Source organism: Chaetodon auriga, chromosome 1 (genome assembly GCF_051107435.1).
Source record: "Chaetodon auriga isolate fChaAug3 chromosome 1, fChaAug3.hap1, whole genome shotgun sequence".
NCBI lineage: Eukaryota > Metazoa > Chordata > Actinopteri > Chaetodontiformes > Chaetodontidae > Chaetodon > Chaetodon auriga.
The window spans coordinates 33,305,001-33,327,732 of NC_135074.1; the positions used below are offsets into that span (position 1 = coordinate 33,305,001).

At 46.1% G+C, this 22,732-nt stretch overlaps 2 protein-coding genes across 5 annotated transcripts in view; one reads left to right on the forward strand and one right to left on the reverse strand.

The window, feature by feature from the left end:
* The first annotated feature begins 619 nt into the window (after positions 1-619).
* Positions 620-11,602, forward strand: tppp3 (tubulin polymerization-promoting protein family member 3). Of its 2 annotated transcripts, none has more exons than XM_076739010.1 (4): positions 620-742; positions 7,808-8,051; positions 8,467-8,620; positions 10,393-11,602. In XM_076739010.1, the coding sequence occupies exons 2-4, from the start codon at positions 7,864-7,866 to the stop codon at positions 10,585-10,587; spliced, it is 537 nt and encodes a 178-aa protein (XP_076595125.1). In that variant the 5' UTR covers positions 620-742; positions 7,808-7,863; the 3' UTR covers positions 10,588-11,602. The 2 variants fall into 2 exon arrangements, with proteins under 2 accessions (XP_076595125.1, XP_076595134.1); XM_076739019.1 differs by lacking the exon at positions 620-742 and adding an exon at positions 4,881-4,930 and having other exon boundaries at positions 10,393-11,587.
* Positions 11,603-12,319: 717 nt separating this feature from the next.
* Positions 12,320-22,732, reverse strand: part of LOC143324003 (transient receptor potential cation channel subfamily M member 1-like) — a 38,684-nt gene continuing 28,271 nt past the window's right edge. For all 3 annotated transcript variants that reach the window (XM_076736173.1, XM_076736166.1, XM_076736183.1), the window contains 8 exons: positions 20,547-20,798; positions 19,517-19,691; positions 17,936-17,956; positions 16,697-16,841; positions 15,701-15,903; positions 15,483-15,615; positions 14,689-15,065; positions 12,320-13,436 (listed from right to left, as the gene is read on the reverse strand). In XM_076736173.1, coding sequence (XP_076592288.1) covers positions 12,748-13,436; positions 14,689-15,065; positions 15,483-15,615; positions 15,701-15,903; positions 16,697-16,841; positions 17,936-17,956; positions 19,517-19,691; positions 20,547-20,798 — 1,995 coding nt within the window. In that variant the 3' untranslated portion in view covers positions 12,320-12,747. The remainder of the gene's footprint in view (positions 13,437-14,688; positions 15,066-15,482; positions 15,616-15,700; positions 15,904-16,696; positions 16,842-17,935; positions 17,957-19,516; positions 19,692-20,546; positions 20,799-22,732) is intronic.

The window sequence follows — 22,732 nt, forward strand, 5'->3', positions numbered from 1 at the left end:
CAGAAACACACACACACACACACACACACACACACACACACACACACACACAGAGACAGACAGACAGACAGACAGACACACACACACACACACACACACACACACACACACACAGAAACACACACACACACACACACACACACACACACACAGAGACACAGAAACACACACACACACACACACACACACACACACACAGAAACACACACACACACACACACACACACAGACCCACAGTAAGCAGATATTTACTGAGCCGATGGACAAACGTTGACTTGTTGCCTTTGACTGTTCTCAGGTCAGTCTGTGTCAGAGAGGGCCAGATCAGCTGATCCCTTGCTGTTGATTGGTCGTTCAAAGGGCCTCGCAGCTGTTCTGGGTTCAGCTTTTCTGATTATTTTCTCTATTTGTCTTCATTGTGATGATTTATTGCTGCGCAGCATGAAACACTCTGAAATGCTCCCCCAGTCTGACCTCTGACCTCTGACCTTTGATCTGCAGCTCTGCAGCAGCCTGCATGGACGTCCTGCCGGAGGACCGGCCCTCCTCGTCTCCTCCTCCCTCTTTTATGACCCTCCCCTGATGTGGGACAGGATGTTGTCATGGCGACAGGATAAACAGACGATAACAAGCCCTCAGCAGCGCAGAGCTCATCTGAAAGCTGTGACGCCGCTGTGGGACAGAAGAGAGACAAGAGACTGAGGTGAAGACGAGGAGACGGACGGAGACGCAGGACAGACAGGTAAGACTGCTGGACGGCTGTCCGCCTGTTTTTACTTTCTTTCTTCAGTCATGAATGAACATGAATCCACTTTTCATGAAGTAACTGGAGACGTTTGTTGAAGAGACTCCTCAGAGACAGAGAGCCATGAAAGAGGTTCTTCAAACAGAAATGTGACGGAGACGTCAACAGTAAAGACGAGCGTCTCTAAATATTCACACTGCAAATACTTTTACTTATGAGGAACCAAAGAAATACTTTATGGGTATTAATGACGTACACGAGACAAAGCAGGAGCACCTGAAGCTCTGAAGTTCTTTTTAATGATAATAACAAGAACTACAAAGTACAGAGTACCAGCAAACTCAGTACTACACATGTACTTTCACAAAAAAAAAAAACATTGAAATATATAAAATACACGGCTTCATTCTTACTGTTGAAACGTCCTGCAGCTAAGGATTCTTTCTCTTCACGTCATTACTGACCATGTCCTCTGTCAATGTTTAGTCTTCAACATGTCCAGGTGAAGACTTATGTCCAGTTCTGGCTCTCCGTGTCCTAAACAAACTCATTTGAAGGAGAATCACAAAATCCCAAACCAAATATCCTCTTTATAGACGTCAATCGAAGATCAGACCCTCTAACCTTAACCCACCATGAAACACTCCAGTGCTGACCGTAGAAAATGTCTCGTCCTTGTTCTCTGGAGATGATCCCTGACGCTTAGTCTGAGTCTAACTGGACGTTCCTCATCCTCCCTCTCACTGAGCAGAAAAAGGCAGAGGACAACACACATTGCTGTTTATGTATATGATGCATATTCTGGACCAGACCTGGACGTGCTGGATCTTCATCATCGCATGCTGTCCAACGGTTTCGTTCGGTTTAAGAAACGATCATCATAAATGAAGAATGCTACTGTTACGTTCGTACGTTACGTGAGTTAAAATAGGTTTGGTGTCCTGTGTTTCACACGGGACACGAACGGCCATCTCCTGGGTGAAAATCCATCCGCCCACCCCGTCTTCCTCCACGTGTGGACTCTCCTGGTCTTTATGCTATGTTATCTGACTTCCTCCTTTGCTCGTACTCGTACTCGTTTTCTTCCACTTATCCGGGTCCGGGTGGCGGAGGCAGCAGCCTCAACAAGGACGACCAATACGTCCGTTTGTCTGGTGGGGACGGGCTGGGATTTCGGACCCCAGGAAGACGAGCTGGTGTCATGGGTGATGGTGGGGATCCTTTCAAATGAACAAACAAAAACTTTTTGGATCATTTTTCACTGATCAGCTCTACTTGCTCTGTATGTGAACGTGTGACTGAAATGAAGCGACGCAGCTCTTCAGACACAGAAGTCGTTTCATGTTTCCATGTTTCCAAATGAGTCTCAAAACTGGTGCTTTGTTCAGTTCTAGCTGAGCCTCATGCTGTTCACGTTACTCAAGATCTAAGCACATCTTCCATTTTACGTTCTGAACCAGCAGGTGACCCACACTCAATACCGCACCTGAACTCATCCTGTGTAGACACTGTATTAACGTGGAGGACTGAACCTGCAAACTGGCCATCCATTCAACACAACACGCTTTGCTTTGACAACTGATCCCGTGTAATGTCAGACACGCCTGACCACATCCACACACGTGTCGTGACACCTGGTGAAAAGCTGCTGGACTCTGACACATCCAGACTCCGAGCCGACAGTCAGGCTGCTGAGAGGACAGATGAAACATGACGGATTCTCGTCCGTCCTCAACACACAGGTCACATTTCAACAGGCTGAAGTTCACCATGTAACGCTGCACCGCCTCTGCTTTCAAAGGACTGCCCTGTTTGGAGAAGAGGGGCAGCTGGAGCTCAGAGAGGGTTTGCCATTAATTTCAGGGAGAGTTTGGGACATCATGGACATCATGGACATCATGGACATCAGGGAGGCTGAAATTCATTGGTCCGACGTAACTGTTTTCAGAAGGAGTGAAGGTGGAGATACTTATAATGTTCTTCATACATATTCATGCTTCACCCGTGAACTATGAATATGAAAGCAACATAACAAACATGTCGGCGATAAAGGCCTCGGTCTCAGAGACCTGACTCTGAAGTCCTGCTGCTGTCAAAACGTTAAAAACAGACACAACATCACTGAATACAATGAGCTAATCTTCAACAGCACATCAGCTGACTAATGTTTGATGTTAGCACAGGCTAGTGTCACGGAAAAATATCTATTTCATGAGGCAGGTGAGAAGGCGAGTGGATCTGTTGCCAACAAACTCTTGCAGACTGTCTAACTTGCGGAAAAACGTTTATTTGTGACGCCTTCATCAGGCAAAAGACGGCAGGTTAGCAGGTCGCCCTTGACCCTGACAAACTGCTGAGACAACATGAAGCTTCGTGGACTCAAACTCTTCCAGCACTGACTTCTACAGGACTGAATGATGAATGGCTTTTTTTTCCTGTGATCCTTTATACTGAATATTCATGTTCTCTGTAGGTTATTTCCTGTTTGTCTTTTTTACTAAACATTTATCTGAGGGGTTTCTTCACACAGGCTATGAATAAATGCTAAATTATCAGGTTTGTGACCAGCTGATATTTCCATTCATGTACAACCCTGCAGGTCCATCCACAGATGTAACCTGCATTACTTGTGGATGTACTGGATCTTTCTGATAATGCAGCTCAGCCTTTGGGGCTTTGAGTATTCATTTTATAGTAACTGACCCAATTAATGGCAGCATTCTGTGGGTTCACAGAATATGCTGGTTGACACTTGGTGTTGTTGTAGGCTCACCGTTCATCTGGGGGTTTTACAGTAATAAACCAGCAGTCATGCATGTACAGCAGCTGTGCAGCAGGGGGCGCTGTGGGTAGTTGTTGACAAGTCGTAGTTATCAAGCGTGTTTTTAACACTGTGCAGCTGATAGAAAGGTGGCTGTATAACCAACTGCTCGACTACAGTCAACAGTGTGGAAACACCATATCTTCTACCCTCTGCCATTTCAAATAAACCAAATTTAAGGTATTTAGAGAAGGAAGGACTCCCGCTGTCCCTGCAAGAAGGCAGTCTCGTTGTTACTGCAGTCAAACAGTATCAGACGAGCTGCCGGCAGTTTAGTCTACAGAAAGTGTCTAATGAATAACAAGGCTACACACAGGTCAAGAGTTCTAAACAATAAATACTGGCTGGATACACACTGACAGGACTGGTGTTCAGTACATGTCTGTGTGCAGGATCTATACTGACAGTGACTGTGTGATGATGTATGTTAAAAACTATGCATTTTGAATGGAGGTCAGTGGATGTTTGGTGTCGGAGGGTTACTGACACTGTATGACTGATGGAACTGCTCATCAGACTGATGGTCTGTGGACTCAAACTGGTCTTGTGTCTGGCTGTTTTGGTGTACAGAACTCTGTAGCACCTTCCAAGGGGGAGAACAGGCTGGAACAAGTTATGTCCAGGTGTGTTGGGTCTGCAGTGATGCTTCCAGACTCTGGAGGTGGATCGGTCCTGGCTGGAGGGCAGGTTGGCACCAGTCCTCTGCAATCCTGACTGTTGTAGTCTGTTCTGCCCTGTTTAGTGTCTGATCCAAACCAGACTATGATGGATGAACAGAGACCAGACTGGATCACTGCAGAGTAGAACTAGATCAGCAGCTCCTGGGGCAGGTTGAACTTCCTGAGCTGGAACTAAAAGTTGAGCCTCTGCTGGGCCTTTTTGATGACGGAGTCTTTGCTGGATGCTTTGGCTCTTGGGAGACTGTGGATCCCACAAACTGAAGGTTTTCACAGCAGACCCAGTGTTGGTGATGGTGATGGGGGTCTCCTCCTGAAGTCCACTGCCAGAGGACCGGCTGTTCGACCTACCGTTGGTATGCAGACTCGTCACCATCCAGGATGAGGCTGACGATGGTTGCTTCATGCAGAGTTCAGGAGACGTTTGTGATCCACTGACGCAGTGAGAGGGCGAGTTCGACCAGAGGACTTCTGAGATGATGGCGTTCAATGCTGAACTGAAATTAAAGTTAAATGTCCGCTTTCTCTACGCTGAGGTCACCTTTTCTCTTCACAGTTTCATCAGCAATATGCAGCTCAGCTCAGCAGCTCATCACAAACACTGGATGCACATCTGAGGATCAGCTCTGGCACCAGAACCCAGAGAGTCTGCCAGGCAGCCCGAGAAGAAGTGTCTCTACTGTTTGTGTGCGTTTTCTTTCTTTATTTATTTACAGGGATGTTCCTAACAACTAATTTCCTGATGATTAAATGGAAGTTTGAACTTAGACGAGTCAATTAGTCTAAAAGTAAGAAAACAGTCAAAACTGAGCACAATGGAATCTGTAAATTTAGACAAACAGTTTTTCCTGTGACTATGGACTCTGTTGTCTCTGTTTTTGTGTCTAAGTGACGAATGGAGAAAAGGGTTCATTGGTTTGTCATAAAGCAGATTCCATTACATCAAAGCTCAGGTCACTTCTTCATCACAAGGCAGTGGCGTTGCAAGGGTCTCTTGGGGCTCCAAGCAAAAAATCCCTGGGGCCCCCACCCCACACACATTGGAGCTGAATACTGAAAAAAAAAGATTAGTGATTCTCAAAGTGAGAGGTCCCTGAAAGCCCAGGCCTGTCAGTAATCGTTGTAAATAAGTGGCCGGGGGCTCCAAGCACCTGCCTGGCTTGTCTGTCCGCAAGCCCTGCCCCTGTGACAGGGACTGACAGAGGTGAATCAGAAATGTCCAACATCCAACGTCCAACAAGAGGCTTTATTATATTCTACATGCACCAAACCAAACTACAGTGATTCCAGAATACCAAACACAACTTCACAAATTCGTTGCACATACGTGTGCAGGAGCGCAGCTGTACACACGTGAAAACCAGCATGAACTGCAGGTTTCTGCTGATCTGTGTAGTTTGTGTAGTTTCTGCAGGTTTGTGTAGTTTCTGCAGGTCTGTGTAGTTTGTGTAGTTTCTGCAGGTCTGTGAAGTTTCTGCAGGTTTGTGTAGTTTGTGTAGTTTCTGCAGGTCTGTGAAGTTCCTGCAGGTTTGTGTAGTTTGTGTAGTTTCTGTAGGTCTGTGTAGTTTGTGTAGTTTCTGTAGGTCTGTGAAGTTTCTGCAGGTCTGTGTAGTTTGTGTAGTTTCTGCAGGTCTTTGTAGTTTGTGTAGTTTCTGCAGGTTTATGTAGTTTGTGTAGTTTCTGCAGGTTTGTCTTTAGATGAATGTAAAAGTTGAAATGTTTTAAATGAATGTAAGTCTTCATAATGTGTGTGTGTGTGTGTGTGTGTGTGTATGTGTGTGTCAGAGTGTGAGACATGACCTCACTCTCTTTCTCAGACATGTGTGATTACACACACACACACACACACACACACACTGATGCATTTCCTAACAGTGGTTGTCATGGTAACTCACCTCTCGCCTGCACACACTCGTGCTCACATGTTTCTGCAAATGTTCACGTGATGGACCAATCAGAACCACCGTAAGCCAGGGTGGGCGGGGCTAAAGTTAGTAACAATATCACAAATCCTACAAGGAGAGACAAACGTGTGTGTTTACGTGTGTGTTTATGTGTGTGTGTGTTTACGTGTGTGTCTTTGTATTTGTGTGTGTGTGTGTTTACGTGTGTGTTTATGTGTGTGTGTATGTGTGTTTACGTGTGTGTCTTTGTATTTGTGTGTGTGTGTGTTTACGTGTGTGTGTGTGAGTTTACGTGTGTGTGTGTTTACGTGTGTGTGTGTGAGTTTACGTGTGTGTGTGTTTATGTGTGTGTGTGTTTACGTGTGTGTGTTTGTGTGTGTGTGTGTTTGTGTTTATATGTGTGTGTTTACGTGTGTTTATGTGGGTGTGTGTTTACGTGTGTGTGTTTACGTGTGTGTGTGTGTTTACGTCTGTGTATGTGTGTTTATGTGTGTGTGTGTGTTTACGCGTGTGTGTGTGTTTGTTTATGTGTGTGTTTATGTGTGTTTGTGTGTGTGTGTGTGTTTACGTGTGTGTGTGTTTACGTATGTGTTTGTGTTTATGTGTGTGTGTTTACGTGGGTGTTTATGTGTGTGTGTGTTTACATGTGTGTTTGTGTTTATGTGTGTGTTTGTTTACGTGTGTGTGTGTTTATGTGTCTGTGTATGTGTGTTTATGTGTGTGTGTGTTTACTTGTGTGTGTTTGTGTTTGTGTGTTTGTTTACGTGTGTGTGTGTGTTTATGTGTCTGTGTATGTGTGTGTGTTTACGTGGGTGTTTATGTGTGTGTGTGTTTACATGTGTGTTTGTGTTTATGTGTGTTTGTTTACGTGTGTGTGTGTGTGTTTATGTGTCTGTGTATGTGTGTGTGTCTGTGTATGTGTGTTTATGTGTGTGTGTGTGTTTACGTGTGTGTTTATGTGTGTGTATGTGTGTGTGTATGTGTGTTTATGTGTGTGTTTGTTTATGTGTGTGTGTTTGTTTACGTGTGTGTGTGTTTATTTGTCTGTGTATGTGTGTTTGTATGTGTGTTTATGTGTGTGTGTGTTTACGTGTGTGTTTATCTGTCTGTGTGTGTGTGTTTATGTGTGTGTGTGTGTTTATGTGTGTGTGTGTTTACGTGTGTGTTTATGTGTCTGTGTATGTGTGTGTGTGTGTGTGTGTGTGTGTGTGTGTGTGTGTTTATGTGTGTGTTTACGTGTGTGTTTATGTGTCTGTGTATGTGTGTGTGTGTGTGTGTGTGTGTGTTTACGTGTGTGTTTATGTGTCTGTGTATGTGTGTGTATGTGTGTGTGTGTTTACGTGTGTGTTTATGTGCCTGTGTATGTGAGTGTGTGTGTGTGTGTGTGTGTGTGTGTGTGTGTCCCACCTCAGGTGTCTTCGTGAGGCTTCTTAACACCTGGCTGAGCAGGTGACTCACACGGAGCAGAGACATCAGACTCTGCTGGATGTTCAAACCTCCACAGACAGAGGACAGACGGCACGTGAAGTGTCCCACCAGGGACACCAGTTTGTTTAAGTTGGACGGAGATCTGCGTCCGCAGACCTTGTGAATTTTGTGTCTCTGATGCTGCACAGAGTGAATCATTTTCTGTCGTCTTGTGTGGTTTCATCTCATCCAGATCTGAACGGAGCGCTTCCTTCACATCACCACCGCCTTTTTCTTCTGTTTCCCGTCATGGCGGAGAGTGCGGACATGGAGCATCTGCTGACGACTTTTAAGAAGTTTGCCATCCACGGAGACACGAAGGCCACGGGGAAGGAGCTGAACGGGAAGAACTGGGCCAAACTGTGCAAAGACTGCAAGATTATCGACGGCAAGAACGTCACCGGCACTGACGTGGACATCGTCTTCTCCAAAGTCAAGTGAGTCTGCAGACGAGGAGAGAGCCTGCTGAGAGCTGACACGACAACACGTCATACTAGGCGTGTTTGTGGTCTCTGGTCCCTTATTAATACTGGACAGTTGGATTGAAGCTCGCCCTCTCCGTCTGCGTGTGGGTCAGTGTGGCTCCCCCTGCTGGTGATCTGATTGGTCAACGCAGTTTCCCACAGGCAGCTTGCTTTTCAAAATTAGTCTTTTCTGTATAAACTTACCTCTGCGTGTTTCCCTCACTGCTCACATGAACTTCAGATTCACGTGTCCTAGGTTGTCACACAGGAGGACAGTGGCTTTTGTGCTCCATCGCTTCCTTTGGAGTCCCATGATGTCCAGTATGAACAGGAGTTCAGTTTAGTTTAGTTTTGTGTTTTCAGATCTGTTTTGTGTTTCTGTGTGAAGACAGAAGACGTCCAGGGTCATCACCTACGAGGAGTTTCACAGAGCTCTGGAGGAGTTGGCTCCAAAGAGGTTCAGAGGTCAAAGCAAAGAGGAGGCCCTGAAGTCCATCTTCAAACTGGTGGAAGGCAGAGAGCCCACCAACGCTGGAGTAACGGTGAGACAAAAAGTTTGATCTAAAACCTGTAAAACTGTAGCATCTACAGCTAATTGGCAACAACAAAGACATTTTGAAGGAAAATGTAAAGATGACTTTTGCATTTTACATTAACATCACGAAGAATGTTGTCGATGAACGACAACCATTTGTTTTCTGCCAGAAGAGGCGATCCTCTCATCGTGACTGCAGCTCTTTCTGGTTCTGTTCAGGCATTGACAGCCCCTGGTTATGGTTAGGGAAAGTCCGTGGTCTGTTTTAACGCAGCGGCCGTCACCTGAACATCATTGACTCCGGCCGCCTCCCTGTGACCCCGGAGCGTTTCATTCACTCAAACAAACGTTGACTGTGAACGTACCCCAGGCAGCGATCACGTTTGTTTGTAATTCTGAAGACAGGGGCGGGGCTTGCGGAGTTGCTTGGAGCCCCCGGCCACTAGGGGGCTTATTGATAGGCCTGGGCTTTCAGGGACCTCTTTTGGTCCCTGGATCTCACTTTGAGAACCACCAGTTCAGCTCATATATAAATGATTTCCCATCGGTCTGCACAGGGTGAGGAGTTCAGATGTATGCAGACGATTCTGTCATCTGTGTCCAAAGAAGAAGGAGCTTCTGAAATCAGTGCAACAACAGTAAATGCAGCTAAAGGGCTCGATGATTCACACCTGTTTCTACATGTAAAGACGTCTGTTTGCGTGTTTTTTCAGTCTGTGATCCCAAAAGTTTGTGTCTGGAGAGATCGTCCAAGTAGTCAAAGCAGGTATCAAGTATCTGGGTACAGCACTTTTGAAAGTATGTTTGCGTCAGACTAGTTTACCTTCAGACAGCGGTGTTGCTCGGGTCTCTTGGGGCTCCAAGCAGGAAATCCCTGGGGTCCCCACCCCACCCATGCACGCCGCAAAAATTAGTTTTTTGCACACATGAATGCACAATTTCTGGGACATTTGAGATGAAGACTGAAAAAATAGATTAGCACTGCAGCACCTTCATCAAAATGTGATCAAACACGATGACCGACCTGCCGGTCATCATTCACATTCAGCTCAAACAGCAGCTCGGTGTTACATCACCTCTGGCTCGTCTTCATGTTTCATCGTTCAGGAAACAAGTCCAGAGCTGCTCCACAGACACACCTCAGCCTGCCGAGATGCTCCACAGTCACTGTCTGCTCGGCAAACCGTCTTTGCAACTCATCAGAGCCTGAGCCAAGAGGCGAGGCGGTTTGGATCAAGTTCACGTCATTAAAAACACCCTTCAGTTGTCGCCTCACTCAGAAACACACATTTAAGACGGTAATTAGTGGTTACAAGCAGCCGCTGTGCTCACACATGAGGCAGGAAGTTCTGTTCTAATCTGTTCACATTCAGACAGGAAGACGACCTGAAGCCAACACGCTCTGCGAGCTGTGAGGTTCAGCTGGTCAGATATCCCAGCGTGCGTCTGCAACACAGAACATAACCATTTAGATTTGGAACACGTGGGTCCAGTAACATCCACGGTCATGCTCCTCACCTCGATGTGTCTTTGCTGCACGAGTTTGGACATGAACATTTATCTGAATGTAATCAAGTTAAAACATTTTTTTGAAGGAAGAATGAAATTACTGCAACCCTTTAATGTGTTCCACCGTTTCAGCCTCTAGAGGGCAGCACCTTCAGGTATTTTCTCACCTGATGAGGCAGGATGGAGCCAGCACAGGCAGGTGTCAGCAGCAATAAGGAAGTTCATCTTTGTCAGATCTTATGTATTTCCTGTCCTCTGTGTGTCCAACAGAAAGTGGCGAAGATGGCGGCGGTGGACCGCCTGACCGATGCGTCCCGTTACACCGGATCGCACAAGGAGCGCTTTGACGAGAGCGGCAAGGGCCGAGGTCGGGAGGGCCGAGAGGATGTGGTGGAGAACACGGGCTATGTGGGCGCGTACAAGAACGCCGGGACGTACGACGACAAGACAAAGGCCGAGAAATAACAGGACAGGAAGAAGAACTCCTCCACAGCACTTAGACTGGACCAAACCTTGAACTTTGACCCCTCTGTGTGTGTGTGTGTGTGTGTGTGTGTGTGTGCGTGTGTCTGTGTGTCTATATGAGCTGCACTGACACACACACACCTGGACGTGACAGGTGAAGCGGTTTGAAATGAAACATGAGCAGCTGTCCTCGTATGTAAATCCACTGCAGCTGCATCCAGTCTGTGTTTGTGTCAGTGTTGGAGGAGGTGGACGAGGTGGAGAGGTGTTGCAGGAGGTGTTGGAGGAGGTGAAGGTGTTGCTCCTGCTGCTCAGTGCTTTTAACCATTCTGTGGGTAATTTTGCCCTCAGTAATGACTGCAGACACAGTGAGCTCCTGTCAGTCTGTGACCTGGCTGCACCTCCTCTCATTAAATCTCCTCCTCCTCCTCTCCTGGTTTCTCAGTGGGTTTCTTGAGATTTGTTCTGGATCATAGAGATGATGATCTCCTCAGGAAGTGATGTCACACTGAATGAGATCAGCATGTCTGTGTGTTCACTGATTATGACTCTGGGGAGGAGGAGGAGAAGGAGGAGGGAGAGCTTTGACTCTAATTCTCTGGCTCTCCTTCAGCTCTGCGGTGCCTCCCTGAGGAGGCTTTTGTCTTTGTCTTTAGTCTGTGTCCTGCTGAATGTCCATGTCTGTCCCAGAGCAGATCCTCAGCGAAGGTTTCAGTCCTCACCTCCCCCTGTAATGTGCATCCTGTCTGAACGGAGCTTCGCTTTGTGTGGAAACTTCTTCTTCTCCTTAAATTCCGAAGAACTACTAAAGATGCTGTTAGCTTGTTAGCCTCCGGCTCTGTAGTTTACCCTGCTTCATGTGGTTGTAACATTTAACCTGCAGCAGACGAGTCGAGCCTGAACAGTCTGTTTTCAGTGCATTCGTTTCACGGCCGTCTTCTTCTTCTGCAGAAGAATTATTGTAAACTTGCTGAAACTGGATTTTTTTCATTGAATCAATAAAGGCTAAAAAGTGTTTCCTGTTCTGTGTCTTTTCTCGTCTGTTTCCCCCACAGGAACACTTTTAGGATGTCAGGAAGCGTTCAGAGCTGGTTTCTCAGCGCAGACGTCGGTTAGAACGTACGACCTTTGTTTCAGGACCAACGGTTGAGCTGATCGACGAAAATTTCATTGCCATGCTCAATGACAATAAAAGCAATCTTGAATCTTGAATCTTGAATCTTGAATCTTGGAGGCGATATAACGTGATGACGATGCTCGATGAGGGCTACATTTAGTTTATATTTTAAAATATTTCACATTTCGTTGATATTTGTATATAATCTATATTTGATTTATATTTTTACATAATTCACATTTAATTAAATTTTTTTAATGTTTTACATTTAGTTTTATAATTAATAATTTATGTATTCGCTATTCTAATAAAAATGTGCTTATAGACAAGGAACTTTTGAGGACAATATTCAACAATATTCATGTGAAAGTCTGCGGTGATAAAATCGAAAGGTTCAATTTAATTAATCAGCTGATGATATGAATCAAAGCGCCACTTTTCTCATTTATCAGGCGTCTCCATAAGTGATAATCACATACTTACTAATGTTTGTCTCATGTTTTATTAACAGTTGTCAGATTCCAATATTTTCATTTTTCAGATATTTGATGGACCTATGATCAGATTAGCAGACTATTCCTGTCATTCACATGCATGAAGGAAAGATAGAGACACTTCAGTAACAAAAAACAAACGTGTGATTCACTTTCGTTCCCTTTAATCTCTCAGTGCATCACAGTTTGAAAGATTTTCATTCACATCATGAACCAGAGTTTGAATCAAACACATTTTCGGTTTGGATCACAGCTCCAAATGTCCACAAAGTCTCAGTCAGTGTCTACAATAATCCAGTTGGTTGAAAGAATCAAACATCAGAAAAAATGTTTGATTCCCCCCCCCGAAAAAATAAAATTAAAATGTACAAACATACGAACATTTATGCTTAATATTTCAACATGTTCATAAACGTGGAAGTCTTAGAGAGAGCTGCATCGCATCAGAAACTGGGACTGAATCAAATCCTGCAGGACTGCTTCAATGACTTCTGCTGTGAAGTGAAACACAGACTGTCAACAAGTCAGAGTCACCTCAGTTCTTCAGGATCAGCAGTCAGAGTCTCTGGACCTGGTCCTGGACCGTGGGCCCCCTGTGGACCCGCTGAATGCTGATACCAGGTCCGAGACACTGCCGGTTGAGTGAGACATCGCCTCACTCTCCTTCTTCTTCGTCCTCGTCTTCCTCGGATTGTTGTTCAGACTCTTGGAGCGCAGTGTGGGGTACATCCTGTCCTCCCCCACCAGCAGCTCCTCAGACGGCTGTTCCCTGTCAGATGGCCTGGACGTTCTCTCCTCCACTTCCTGTTTCGTTTCGTCACCTGTATTCTGCTCCACTGACACTCTGGGGGAGGGGTGGACTCCCCATTGATCGGATCTGAAGACCTGCTCTGAGCCAGGGGGGATCAAACTGGTTGCTCCCTCCTGGTCCTGATGAGCGGGGCTGTAGACAATGCTGCTGATGGACTTCTTGATGGAGGAGGGGGAGCTGCTAAGAGTCAGAGAGGAAGAATACTGTGTGACCTTTGACCTCTCCAGAGGGAAGGACACTGCTGCCTCCAGTCGGGTTTTCTCTGCTGGTTTTTCGGTCGTGTCACACTGAGGTGAAGCTGGAAAGACATTGGAGGGACTGTTGTCGGGGTCACAGGGGGAGATCAAGATGTCGACGTTGGACAGAGACTGAGTCCTCTCCCTCAGTCCTCTAACCTCTAGAGTCGACCCAAACTCGTTCATCTCACCTAAAAATAGGAAGCACAAGTTCACATCAACTCAAATCAACCTCAGCCCCTTTTTAATGCAGATTTGACACATTTCAGTTAAAACACTTCACATATTTACATTCACATTTATTCATTTGGCAGAAGCTCCAAAGCGACACACTAATGAAGTTCAATCCAGGCAAAGTAGATCCAGGAGACGCCCTAGAATAGGTGTCTCAACACGCAGTTCATGCTCCACCTGAGTCAAGAGACACCAGGCTGCAGGTGCATCAAGTAATAAATGACGGCTTAAAAATTTGTTTATTTAGGAAAAGAGCTAGAGGAGGATGCAGAGATAGATGGAGAGGTATATTAGGTAAGTACCCTCAGAAGACGTTGGTCTTCAAGTGACTTTAGAAGACAAAGAAGGTGCAGGGGGTGTGAAAGTTGTTGTTTGTAGTCCAGGACAGGGTGGGGGATAGGTGTTGATGTGGGCCTATCAAACCTGCAGCAGTAAGTGGTCAGACAGATGCTACAAAGGGCTTTACAGTTGTCAGAAGAAGATATACAAGTCTGTGCATTCCTCACTTATCCCCCACCTACAATACTGTCCTTTCATCTCCTGCAAGGAGATTTAACAGCTTTTCACAATTAGCTTCAGGTGATAACTTCGATCACTATAACAACTACAGTTTCACAGCCAGGAGCACGAGCGACCCAGGTGGTATCGATGACCTTGATGTCGACCCGACAGAGGTCAAATACCTGGGACTCCCCACCAGTCAGTCAGAACTGAAGAAGCCTCTTGGATGAGACGAAACATTTTCAAGTGGAGCGGCTGTGGCTCAGGAGGTAGAACAGTCGTCTGCCAATTAGGAGATCGGTGGTTCAATCCCTGGCCTCAACATGCCGAAGTATCCTTGGGCAAGATACTGAACCCCAAAACTGCCCCCGATGCTGTGCCATTGGTGTGTAAATCCATATGTAAGTCGCTTTGGATAAAAGCGTCTGCCAAATGACTGATTGTAATTGTAAGTTTCTACAACCAAGTCCAGCTGTCCTTGGTTCAACCCTCACCATGAAGTGAGAGGTGACCAGAATGAGTGTGAGGGGTTGAGTAGAACTCTGTCAAAGACGCCCTGATCTTTACAATGTTTTCCTAGTCGACATGACAGAGTGACAGAAGCAACATACTCAGTGAACATTAACTGGTCATCCACACAATGCTCAGAAGTATAATCCTATTTAGAACTGAAAGTCCTGTCTTAAAATGTGCTCATGCTTCTCCTGCCTGTTGTGTTTCCTCCCTCGGTGTTTCCCCCTCGTCTCTCTGGACTCAGTTGGACCCTCCTGTCGTGCCCCTCCGTGTCTCCGGATACTGGGATCTTGTCGTCGTGTTCCAGCTCGTATCGGTACAGGCTGTACCCGTCTGCGCTGTTGATGCTGCTGTGTCGCAGCAGAGAGGCCGGCTCGCAGATGGACGATCCTCTGGATCGGGTGCGGACGAGCTCGGCACGGTCGACACCCGCCAGCTTCTCCAGAGCATTCACCATCCGGCTGGAGAACTCCTCCAGCTGAGCCAGGCGGAGGTCCACGGTCTGCAGGGACGCCTTCATTGACTGCTCCCTCTCATTCACCTCCTCCAGACGCATGAACATGTTCTCCACCCTGAACAGAGGACAGACAGGGCTGACACCAGGACAACTTTCGCTTGTTTCCACTATAAATACATTTTTCTTGGTTTTACTGCTGTCAGTGCGTTATCTTCATGCTGCTATCACTGTTATCTGCACAGGCTTTACCCACCAAACGATAAGAAAGTGCAGTTCTAAATTCAGTTGTGATCAATCATGTCCTCAGTTTGGGATTATTTGTCTCAACAAGTCTTCCCTCTAAAGGCAGACAGCACTAACGACAGAAGCAGGTTTGTGGAGAAAAGTCAATGGGTTTCTAAACCCAGAGAGAAAATTAACAGAAAATGTATTAACAAAGAGCATTTTAGAAAAGGCAAATGATGAAGATGCAATGGAAAAAATGAAAGCTTGAACATCTCTTTAGATGTGGGTGTCTTATTATAATCCTGACCTCTCAGATGTGACTCTGATTCTCTCGTTGTTGGACGACTGTTTCTCGTCGTCTTTCTCTCTGAAATATTCCTCGACGCACTGTTCCTCGAACTCATACAGACTCTTCAGCTCATCTGCACTCAGCACCAGTTCTGAGGGAACAAACGGGATTTAATCTCTTCTGAATCTTGAGTCGTGGGTGATGCTGTCACACAGACTCAGTGAACCAGATCTTACGGAGTCGTCTCTCGCGGTCGTCGTGATCGCCCTCTGGCATTCGTCGGCAACGGCAGCACAGCCTCTTCAGGACGATGTAGATGTGAGGGAAGATGATGAGCGGGGGAGGGAGGACGGGACGGTCGTGGAAGGTCATGATCAGCTGATACCGCTGGAACTTCCACACCTGGTTGGAGATGGATTTTACCTCGAAGAACGTGTTGCTGTGGAGAGGAAGAGGGCGGCGGTTTCACTGAAAGAAGATTTCACATGAAGATTTTATCATTTTATTGATTGTGATTTTCTGTTTCTGCTCAGGTCCATGTCTTCCAGGACAGCTGTCTGTAGATCGTCCTCTAATCCTTCACAGCTGTTCAAACTGAGCATCATGCTAAAGGTTTACTCACTGAGTAAAAACTGATTTGAACTGTCAAACTAATGTGGTGAAAATACACAAACAGAATCTGGAAACAAAAGATCTCAGATCAGCTGTTTGTAATTGTGACAGATCCGTTTTACAGTGAAGATCACTTCACCTTTAGGTATCAGAGAAAACAGATCATAAGACTAGTCTTCAGCCATGTCTGCCTTTGTTTCTTTCCTTTTCTCATTTCTTTCTTTGTCTCTTCTTTGGTTGCTCTGTTTCCCTTTCTTTGTTTTTTCTGTTCTCCTTTCTTTGCGCTCAGTTCATTTGTCTTATCTTTATTCCCCTCTTTCCTTTCCTCCATTTTCTGTTGCTTTCTTTTCATATCAATGCATGAAAATGTAAGCAGAACGAGAGAAACCTGACACTGAAGTTACCAGGACTTTTATTTTGGAAACATGTTCCTCCAGACATGAGCTTCCTCTTCCTGTGACAACAGGATGTTTGATCTTTGCTGCAGTGTGTTTAAACAGGAACTGATCTGAGGTCTGTCTACTACATGAGACGCTTTGGGCACCAGAACTACTTGGTTGGGTCTAGTCTGAGGCGAGGCTGCAGGTTGACCCCTCTCAGATCAGGTGGTGAACACTGACTTGAAGACGGCGATGAGCAGGTTGACCAGCAGGATGTTGGCGACCAGCAGGTAGCAGGCCATGATGGCTGGAGTGAGCCAGGCTCCAGGGATACAGGGAGGAAGCTTCTTCCCGTCTTCATCGTACATGTTGTCTCCACACGGAGCTGAGACACAAACACTCAGTCTCAATAATGTCCATTTTACACAGAGGGCACTCATAAGGACGACACTGGTATCTAATATCCACCCACATGTGTGAAACTGCCACGTTTAATCCTGGATTATATTTTCCTGCTAAAGGACTGCGGATTATTGGCCTTGGTACAACAAAGCAAATGCTGATATTCAGCATCATGGGATGTCTTTTAGAAATAAATAGGTGAAGAAGGGAGGAAAGACACACGGAGAGTGTCCACTTTTTGGATTAAAACTCTCAAGTCTTCACTCAGATTTTTGATGATGTGGAAGGTTAAGCAGTGGCACTCTTAGAAGTATTGAGAGCTTTTACTTCAGTAACAGTATTAATGCCACACTATAAAAATACTACACTACAAGTAAAAGTCCTTCATGTTATGGTTTTGGGGTCTGCTTAGTTTGTTTCCTGTTTTATTTTGAAAGTTACTCTCCTCATGTGTCGTGTTTTGTTTTACTTCCTTTCTTTGTGTGTTTTCCCGCCTTTGTGATTGTTGATTAGTTTCACCTGGCCTACGTCAGCCTTCCCTCCACTGAGTATTTAACTCCTGACCAGTTCATCTCTGTACCTTTCCACTGCCTGCCAGTGGTTTCCACTGGTTTCCAGTGTTTAGGGGCGTTTGATTTGTTTCCCAGGACGTTGCCTGACGTTGACTCTTGTCTGCCCCCTGTTGGATGTTTGCCTCCTTTCTCTGGATCTGGCCTTTGCAGTACTTCTGCCTCTGGCACGTGCAGTCAAATCTCATTTTGATTTTATTTGTGTCTTTTTCAGCAGTAACTCTTCACTCAGTTCACATTTAGTCGTCAAGTAGAAAATAGTACTTCTGCTTTCTACTTTTGGTGGCAGGGTCCACCATTCCTGTTCTGGACAAATGAAGGATTAACAGGAAGAGATGCAGCCTGTAATCCAGTGTTGCTCCCTCACTTTAAAACATTTCAAGCAACTTTATCCAGAATAGTTTGGCTTCATTTTTGTACAGTGGGAGGAAGTGGAGACACATCGTCCATCTTTATTTTCAGTCTTTGCTAGAAATAAATAATGAGCTGAACAGTCTGAGATACTCACGATTGATTTCCATTGCATAAACTATCCGTCAGCAGTAAAAGAGACAGAAAATAAGAAAAGAAAACCAAAAACAACACGAAGAGAAAGTGGAAACTTCATGTTTCAAGAAAATGAAATGAAAGACAGAAGGAAGGACAAGAAGATTAAAAAGGCAAAATTTTCAGATTCAAGTGCAACATGAAAAGGGTTTGTTTTGATCCAAAGTTTCTAACGAATCGTCAGAAAAATAATTTTATAATTCAAACAGGTGAGAACTAACAGGTGACGACAAACAGGTGAGGACAAACAGGTGAGGACTAACGGGCCAGGACTGACAGGTGAGGACAAACAGGTGAGGACTAACAGGTCAGAACTAACAGGTGAGGACTAAGAGGTGAGGACTAACAGGTCAGAACCAACAGGTGACGACTAAGAGGTGAGGACAAACAGGTGAGGACGAAGAGGTGAGAGCAAACAGGTGAGGACAAACAGGAGAGGACTAACAGGTCAGAACTAACAGGTGACGACTAAGAGGTGAGGACTAACAGGTCAGAACTAACAGGTGAGGACAAACAGGTGAGGACTAACAGGTCAGAACTAACAGGTGAGGACTAATAGGTGAGGACTAACAGGTCAAAACTAACAGGTGAGGACTAACAGGTGAGAACAAACAGGTGAGGACAAACAGGTGAGGGCTAACAGGTCAGAACTAACAGGTGAGGACTAAGAGGTGAGGACTAACAGGTAAAAACTAACAGGTGAGGACTAAGAGGTGAGGACTAACAGGTCAGAACTAACAGGTGACGACTAAGAGGTGAGGACAAACAGGTGAGGACGAAGAGGTGAGAGCAAACAGGTGAGGACAAACAGGAGAGGACTAACAGGTCAGAACTAACAGGTGAGGACTAATAGGTGAGGACTAACAGGTCAAAACTAACAGGTGAGAACTAACAGGTGAGAACTAACAGGTGAGGACTAACAGGTGAGGACTAACAGGTCAGAACTAACAGGTGAGGACTAACAGGTGAGGACTAACAGGTCAGAACTAACAGGTGAGGACTAACAGGTGAGAACAAACAGGTGAGGACAAACAGGTGAGGGCTAACAGGTCAGAACTGACAGGTGAGGACAAACAGGTGAGGACTAACAGGTCAGAACTAACAGGTGAGGACAAACAGGTGAGGACTAACAGGTGAGAACAAACAGGTGAGGACTAACAGGTGAGGACAAACAGGTGAGGACTAACAGGTGAGGACTAACAGGTGAGGACTAACAGGTGAGAACAAACAGGTGAGAACAAACAGGTGAGGACTAACAGGTGAGAACAAACAGGTGAGGACTAACAGGTGAGGACTAACAGGTGAGGACTAACAGGTGAGAACAAACAGGTGAGAACAAACAGGTGAGGACTAACAGGTGAGAACAAACAGGTGAGGACTAACAGGTGAGGACAAACAGGTGAGGACTAACAGGTGAGGACTAACAGGTGAGAACAAACAGGTGAGGACTAACAGGTGAGAACAAACAGGTGAGGACTAACAGGTGAGGACTAACAGGTAAGGACTGTCTCACTGGAAGTCTTACTATGAACTCTAGTCTTACGGTCTATGGAGTCTGCAAACACCTCTCCGTAGATCATCCAGTACGGCATGTAGAAGATGTTTCGAGCCAGACGCCATGTTGGCTCCTCATCCGGGTGGAGGATGGCCTGCCGAGCTACACCAAAACTCATCAAGACCACCAACATGATGACCACGAAGTACAACATGTCGATCATCTGGTGGACGGTCAGACCAGAGTGTTTATTCATGGACTTCCATTGTCTTCCATCAAACAGAGTTTTATTATCATCACTGATGTTTCTGGAATAGTTTTTGTTTGACCAGCTGCTGCTAAAAAGCTCATTCATCAAGAAGAAAATGACAAGAACAATCAACCATTCTTCATGGTTTCATATATTTATTCTGGCTCATGTATTTATTGTGCTGTGTTACTTATTTATCTTTCTACCCATTTGAAGGGCCAGTGTGCAGGATTTAGCGGCATCTAGTGGTGAAGTTGCAGATTGCAATCAGCTGAACAGCCCTCGTCTCACCCTCCCCTTCCAAGCATGTAGGAAAACCTTCAGTGGCCACTAAAATGATCCCCCCTATAGTCAGTGTTTGGCTTGTCCGTTCTGGGCTACCATAAACATGGCGGTGCAACATGGTGGACTCTGAGGACGAGGACTGCTCCCTCTGTACATATAAAAGAGCTCATTCTAAGGCACTGAAAGCACAATATAAGAGAATATTGTATTACATTCTGCCAATAGATCCCCATAAATCCTTCACACTTCAACTTTTAATGTAAATACTATGCACTTTAACCATACTACTTTAATTATACTTTATTATTTTTGTTTTGTTTTTGGAAATATCTTTAAATTTAAGTATTTCTTTTCTACGAATAGCAGTCTGTGAGGACAGGATGTATTTCAGTCTGAATCTGCATGTATGAAACTAAAGATTTAGATGTTAAATTGTTTGGATTTTGAGTTGCTTGAGTTGTCAGTCCGACTGTAAATGCACATTTTCTTTAAGAATAAAGTTAAGATGAACTGTATCTGTTATGTCATCACAGGAATTTGTACCATTTTGCCAATCATCATCACGTAGGGTCCCAGGTACTTGTTGACTCCGAAGATGTCGAGGACTCTGATGTACCAGAAGATGATGTCGACACAGTAGATGACGCGTCCGTAGCCCATGGACGGTTCACTCTGCAGCCGCAGCAGTAAACCCAGCAGGAAGACTGAGATGGCCACCAGGTCTGTGATGTTCCAGTAATCCTCCAACCACACGTTGATCTTCTGCTTCAGTTTCCCTGGTTCAGACATCAGGATCTGTGGCAGAGGGGGGCAGAGTTTAGCTGGACTGGATGTCAGTACTGATTCATAACGACTGACTTCGTCTTTGATAAGATACTTATTGAAATAATACTTTCTCCAGTTTCAGACTTGATTGTATGTACAGGGCTTCTTGTTCAGAGTAGAAAACATTTGACTTAGTTTACTTTTTATTACATGGAATTAAGTACATGTGTTTCCAGCAAATGACTGTGGTGCACATTTTAAAGCAATTTAACCATAATGTTAACATTCACAGAGAAAACACCATCTGTGTTCCCAGGACGCAGTACTTGAAAGTATTTTTACCATTAAAGTAAAAGGAAAAGAGCAGCATAGTCCAACCATAACAATGCTCTCCCTGCATGCTGCTGGCATGACCAAACAGCATCAATCTGACCCGGGAGGTGCGGCTACAGATGTAGCACGAAGCACCGAATGAGAGATGGTGTTGAACGTCATATCTCTGAGATATGACTGAATAAAGGTGGATGACACAGTCGTGCCACATCAGGTTCTCCACCACCGTCCAATGAAGGATGGACTTCACAGCCCCCTGCCTGTTTGATGACTGACCTCAGGTTGATCCAAACCCCACGCTGTACGAGTCAATTGTCTTGCCCCAACTCATCAAGATCTATGATTCTGCACCCCTGTGCAGAAACAACCATGTGAGCCCCAAACAGTGGACAAAATGTGCGCTATCGTTTGGTGGGTCACACTTGGCTTTGACTGGGTGTACAGCTGGTTCATGAGGTCCTTCGACGGAGGGGGAGGGAGTGCCATCGCAGTTCACACTGCTCCCAGACAACTGTGAGACGGGCAGGACAGGAACCCACCTGGGCTTGGTGCTGCCATCAGAAGAAGAAGAAAAAGAAGAATCGGGGGGAGACATTCCCCTTTATTTGTCACACACACATGCGAGCACGGCACACGGAGGTGAAATTTGACTTCCGCCTTTAACCCATCCTGGTCGTCCCTCCTCCGCGGCAGGAGCGGTGGGCAGCCAGACCGGCACCCGGGGACCCATTCTTCGGCGTCACCATTGGTCAGGTGGTGATCTTCTTGCATGTTTTTAGTGGGGGTATATTTTTACGGGAAGGGTGGGCCTACGGGAAGCGCTTCCCGTAGGCCCACCACCCGCAGGAAGGACCAGAAGGGGCCGGTGCTTTGTGTTTTGGGTGGCAGTCGTGGGCGGGGGCCCCGACGACCCAAACCCTGGACAACGACTCTGGCTATGGGGACATGGAATGTCACCTCGCTGGGGGGGAAGGAGCCGGAGCTAGTGCAGGAGGTTGAGCGGTACCGACTAGAGATAGTCGGACTCACCTCCACGCACAGTTTGGGCTCTGGAACCCAACTCCTTGAGAGAGGCTGGACTCTCTTCTACTCTGGAGTTGCCCGCTGTGAGAGGCGGCGAGCTGGTGTGGGCTTGCTTATAGCCCCCCAGCTCAGCCGTCATGTGTTGGAGTTCTCCCCGCTGAGCGAGAGGGTTGCTTCCCTGCGCCTTCGGGTCGGGGATAGGTCTCTCACTGTTGTTTCGGCCTATGGGCCAAACGGCAGTGCAGAGTACCCGGCCTTCTTGGAGTCCTTGGGAGGGGTACTGGAAAGTGCTCCAACCGGGGACTCCATCGTTCTGCTGGGGGACTTCAATGCCCACGTGGGTAGCGACAGTGATACCTGGAGGGGCGTGATTGGGAGGAACGGCCTCCCCGATCTGAACCCGAGTGGTGTTCTGTTGTTAGACTTCTGTGCTAGTCATAGTTTGTCAATAACGAACACCATGTTCAAGCATAAGGGTGTCCATCAGTGCACGTGGCACCAGGACACCCTAGGTCGGAGGTCAATGATCGACTTTGTAGTCGTATCATCTGACCTTCGGCGGTATGTCTTGGACACTCGGGTGAAGAGAGGGGCTGAGCTGTCAACTG

Coding starts and splice junctions, on each gene's coding strand:
- tppp3 (XM_076739010.1), top strand. CDS start 7,864: ATGGCGGAGAGTGCGGACATGGAGCATCTGCTGACGACTTTTAAGAAG. Junction 8,052..8,466: donor ATCGTCTTCTCCAAAGTCAA/GTGAGTCTGCAG, acceptor TTCTGTGTGAAG/ACAGAAGACGTCCAGGGTCA. Junction 8,621..10,392: donor CCACCAACGCTGGAGTAACG/GTGAGACAAAAA, acceptor TGTGTCCAACAG/AAAGTGGCGAAGATGGCGGC.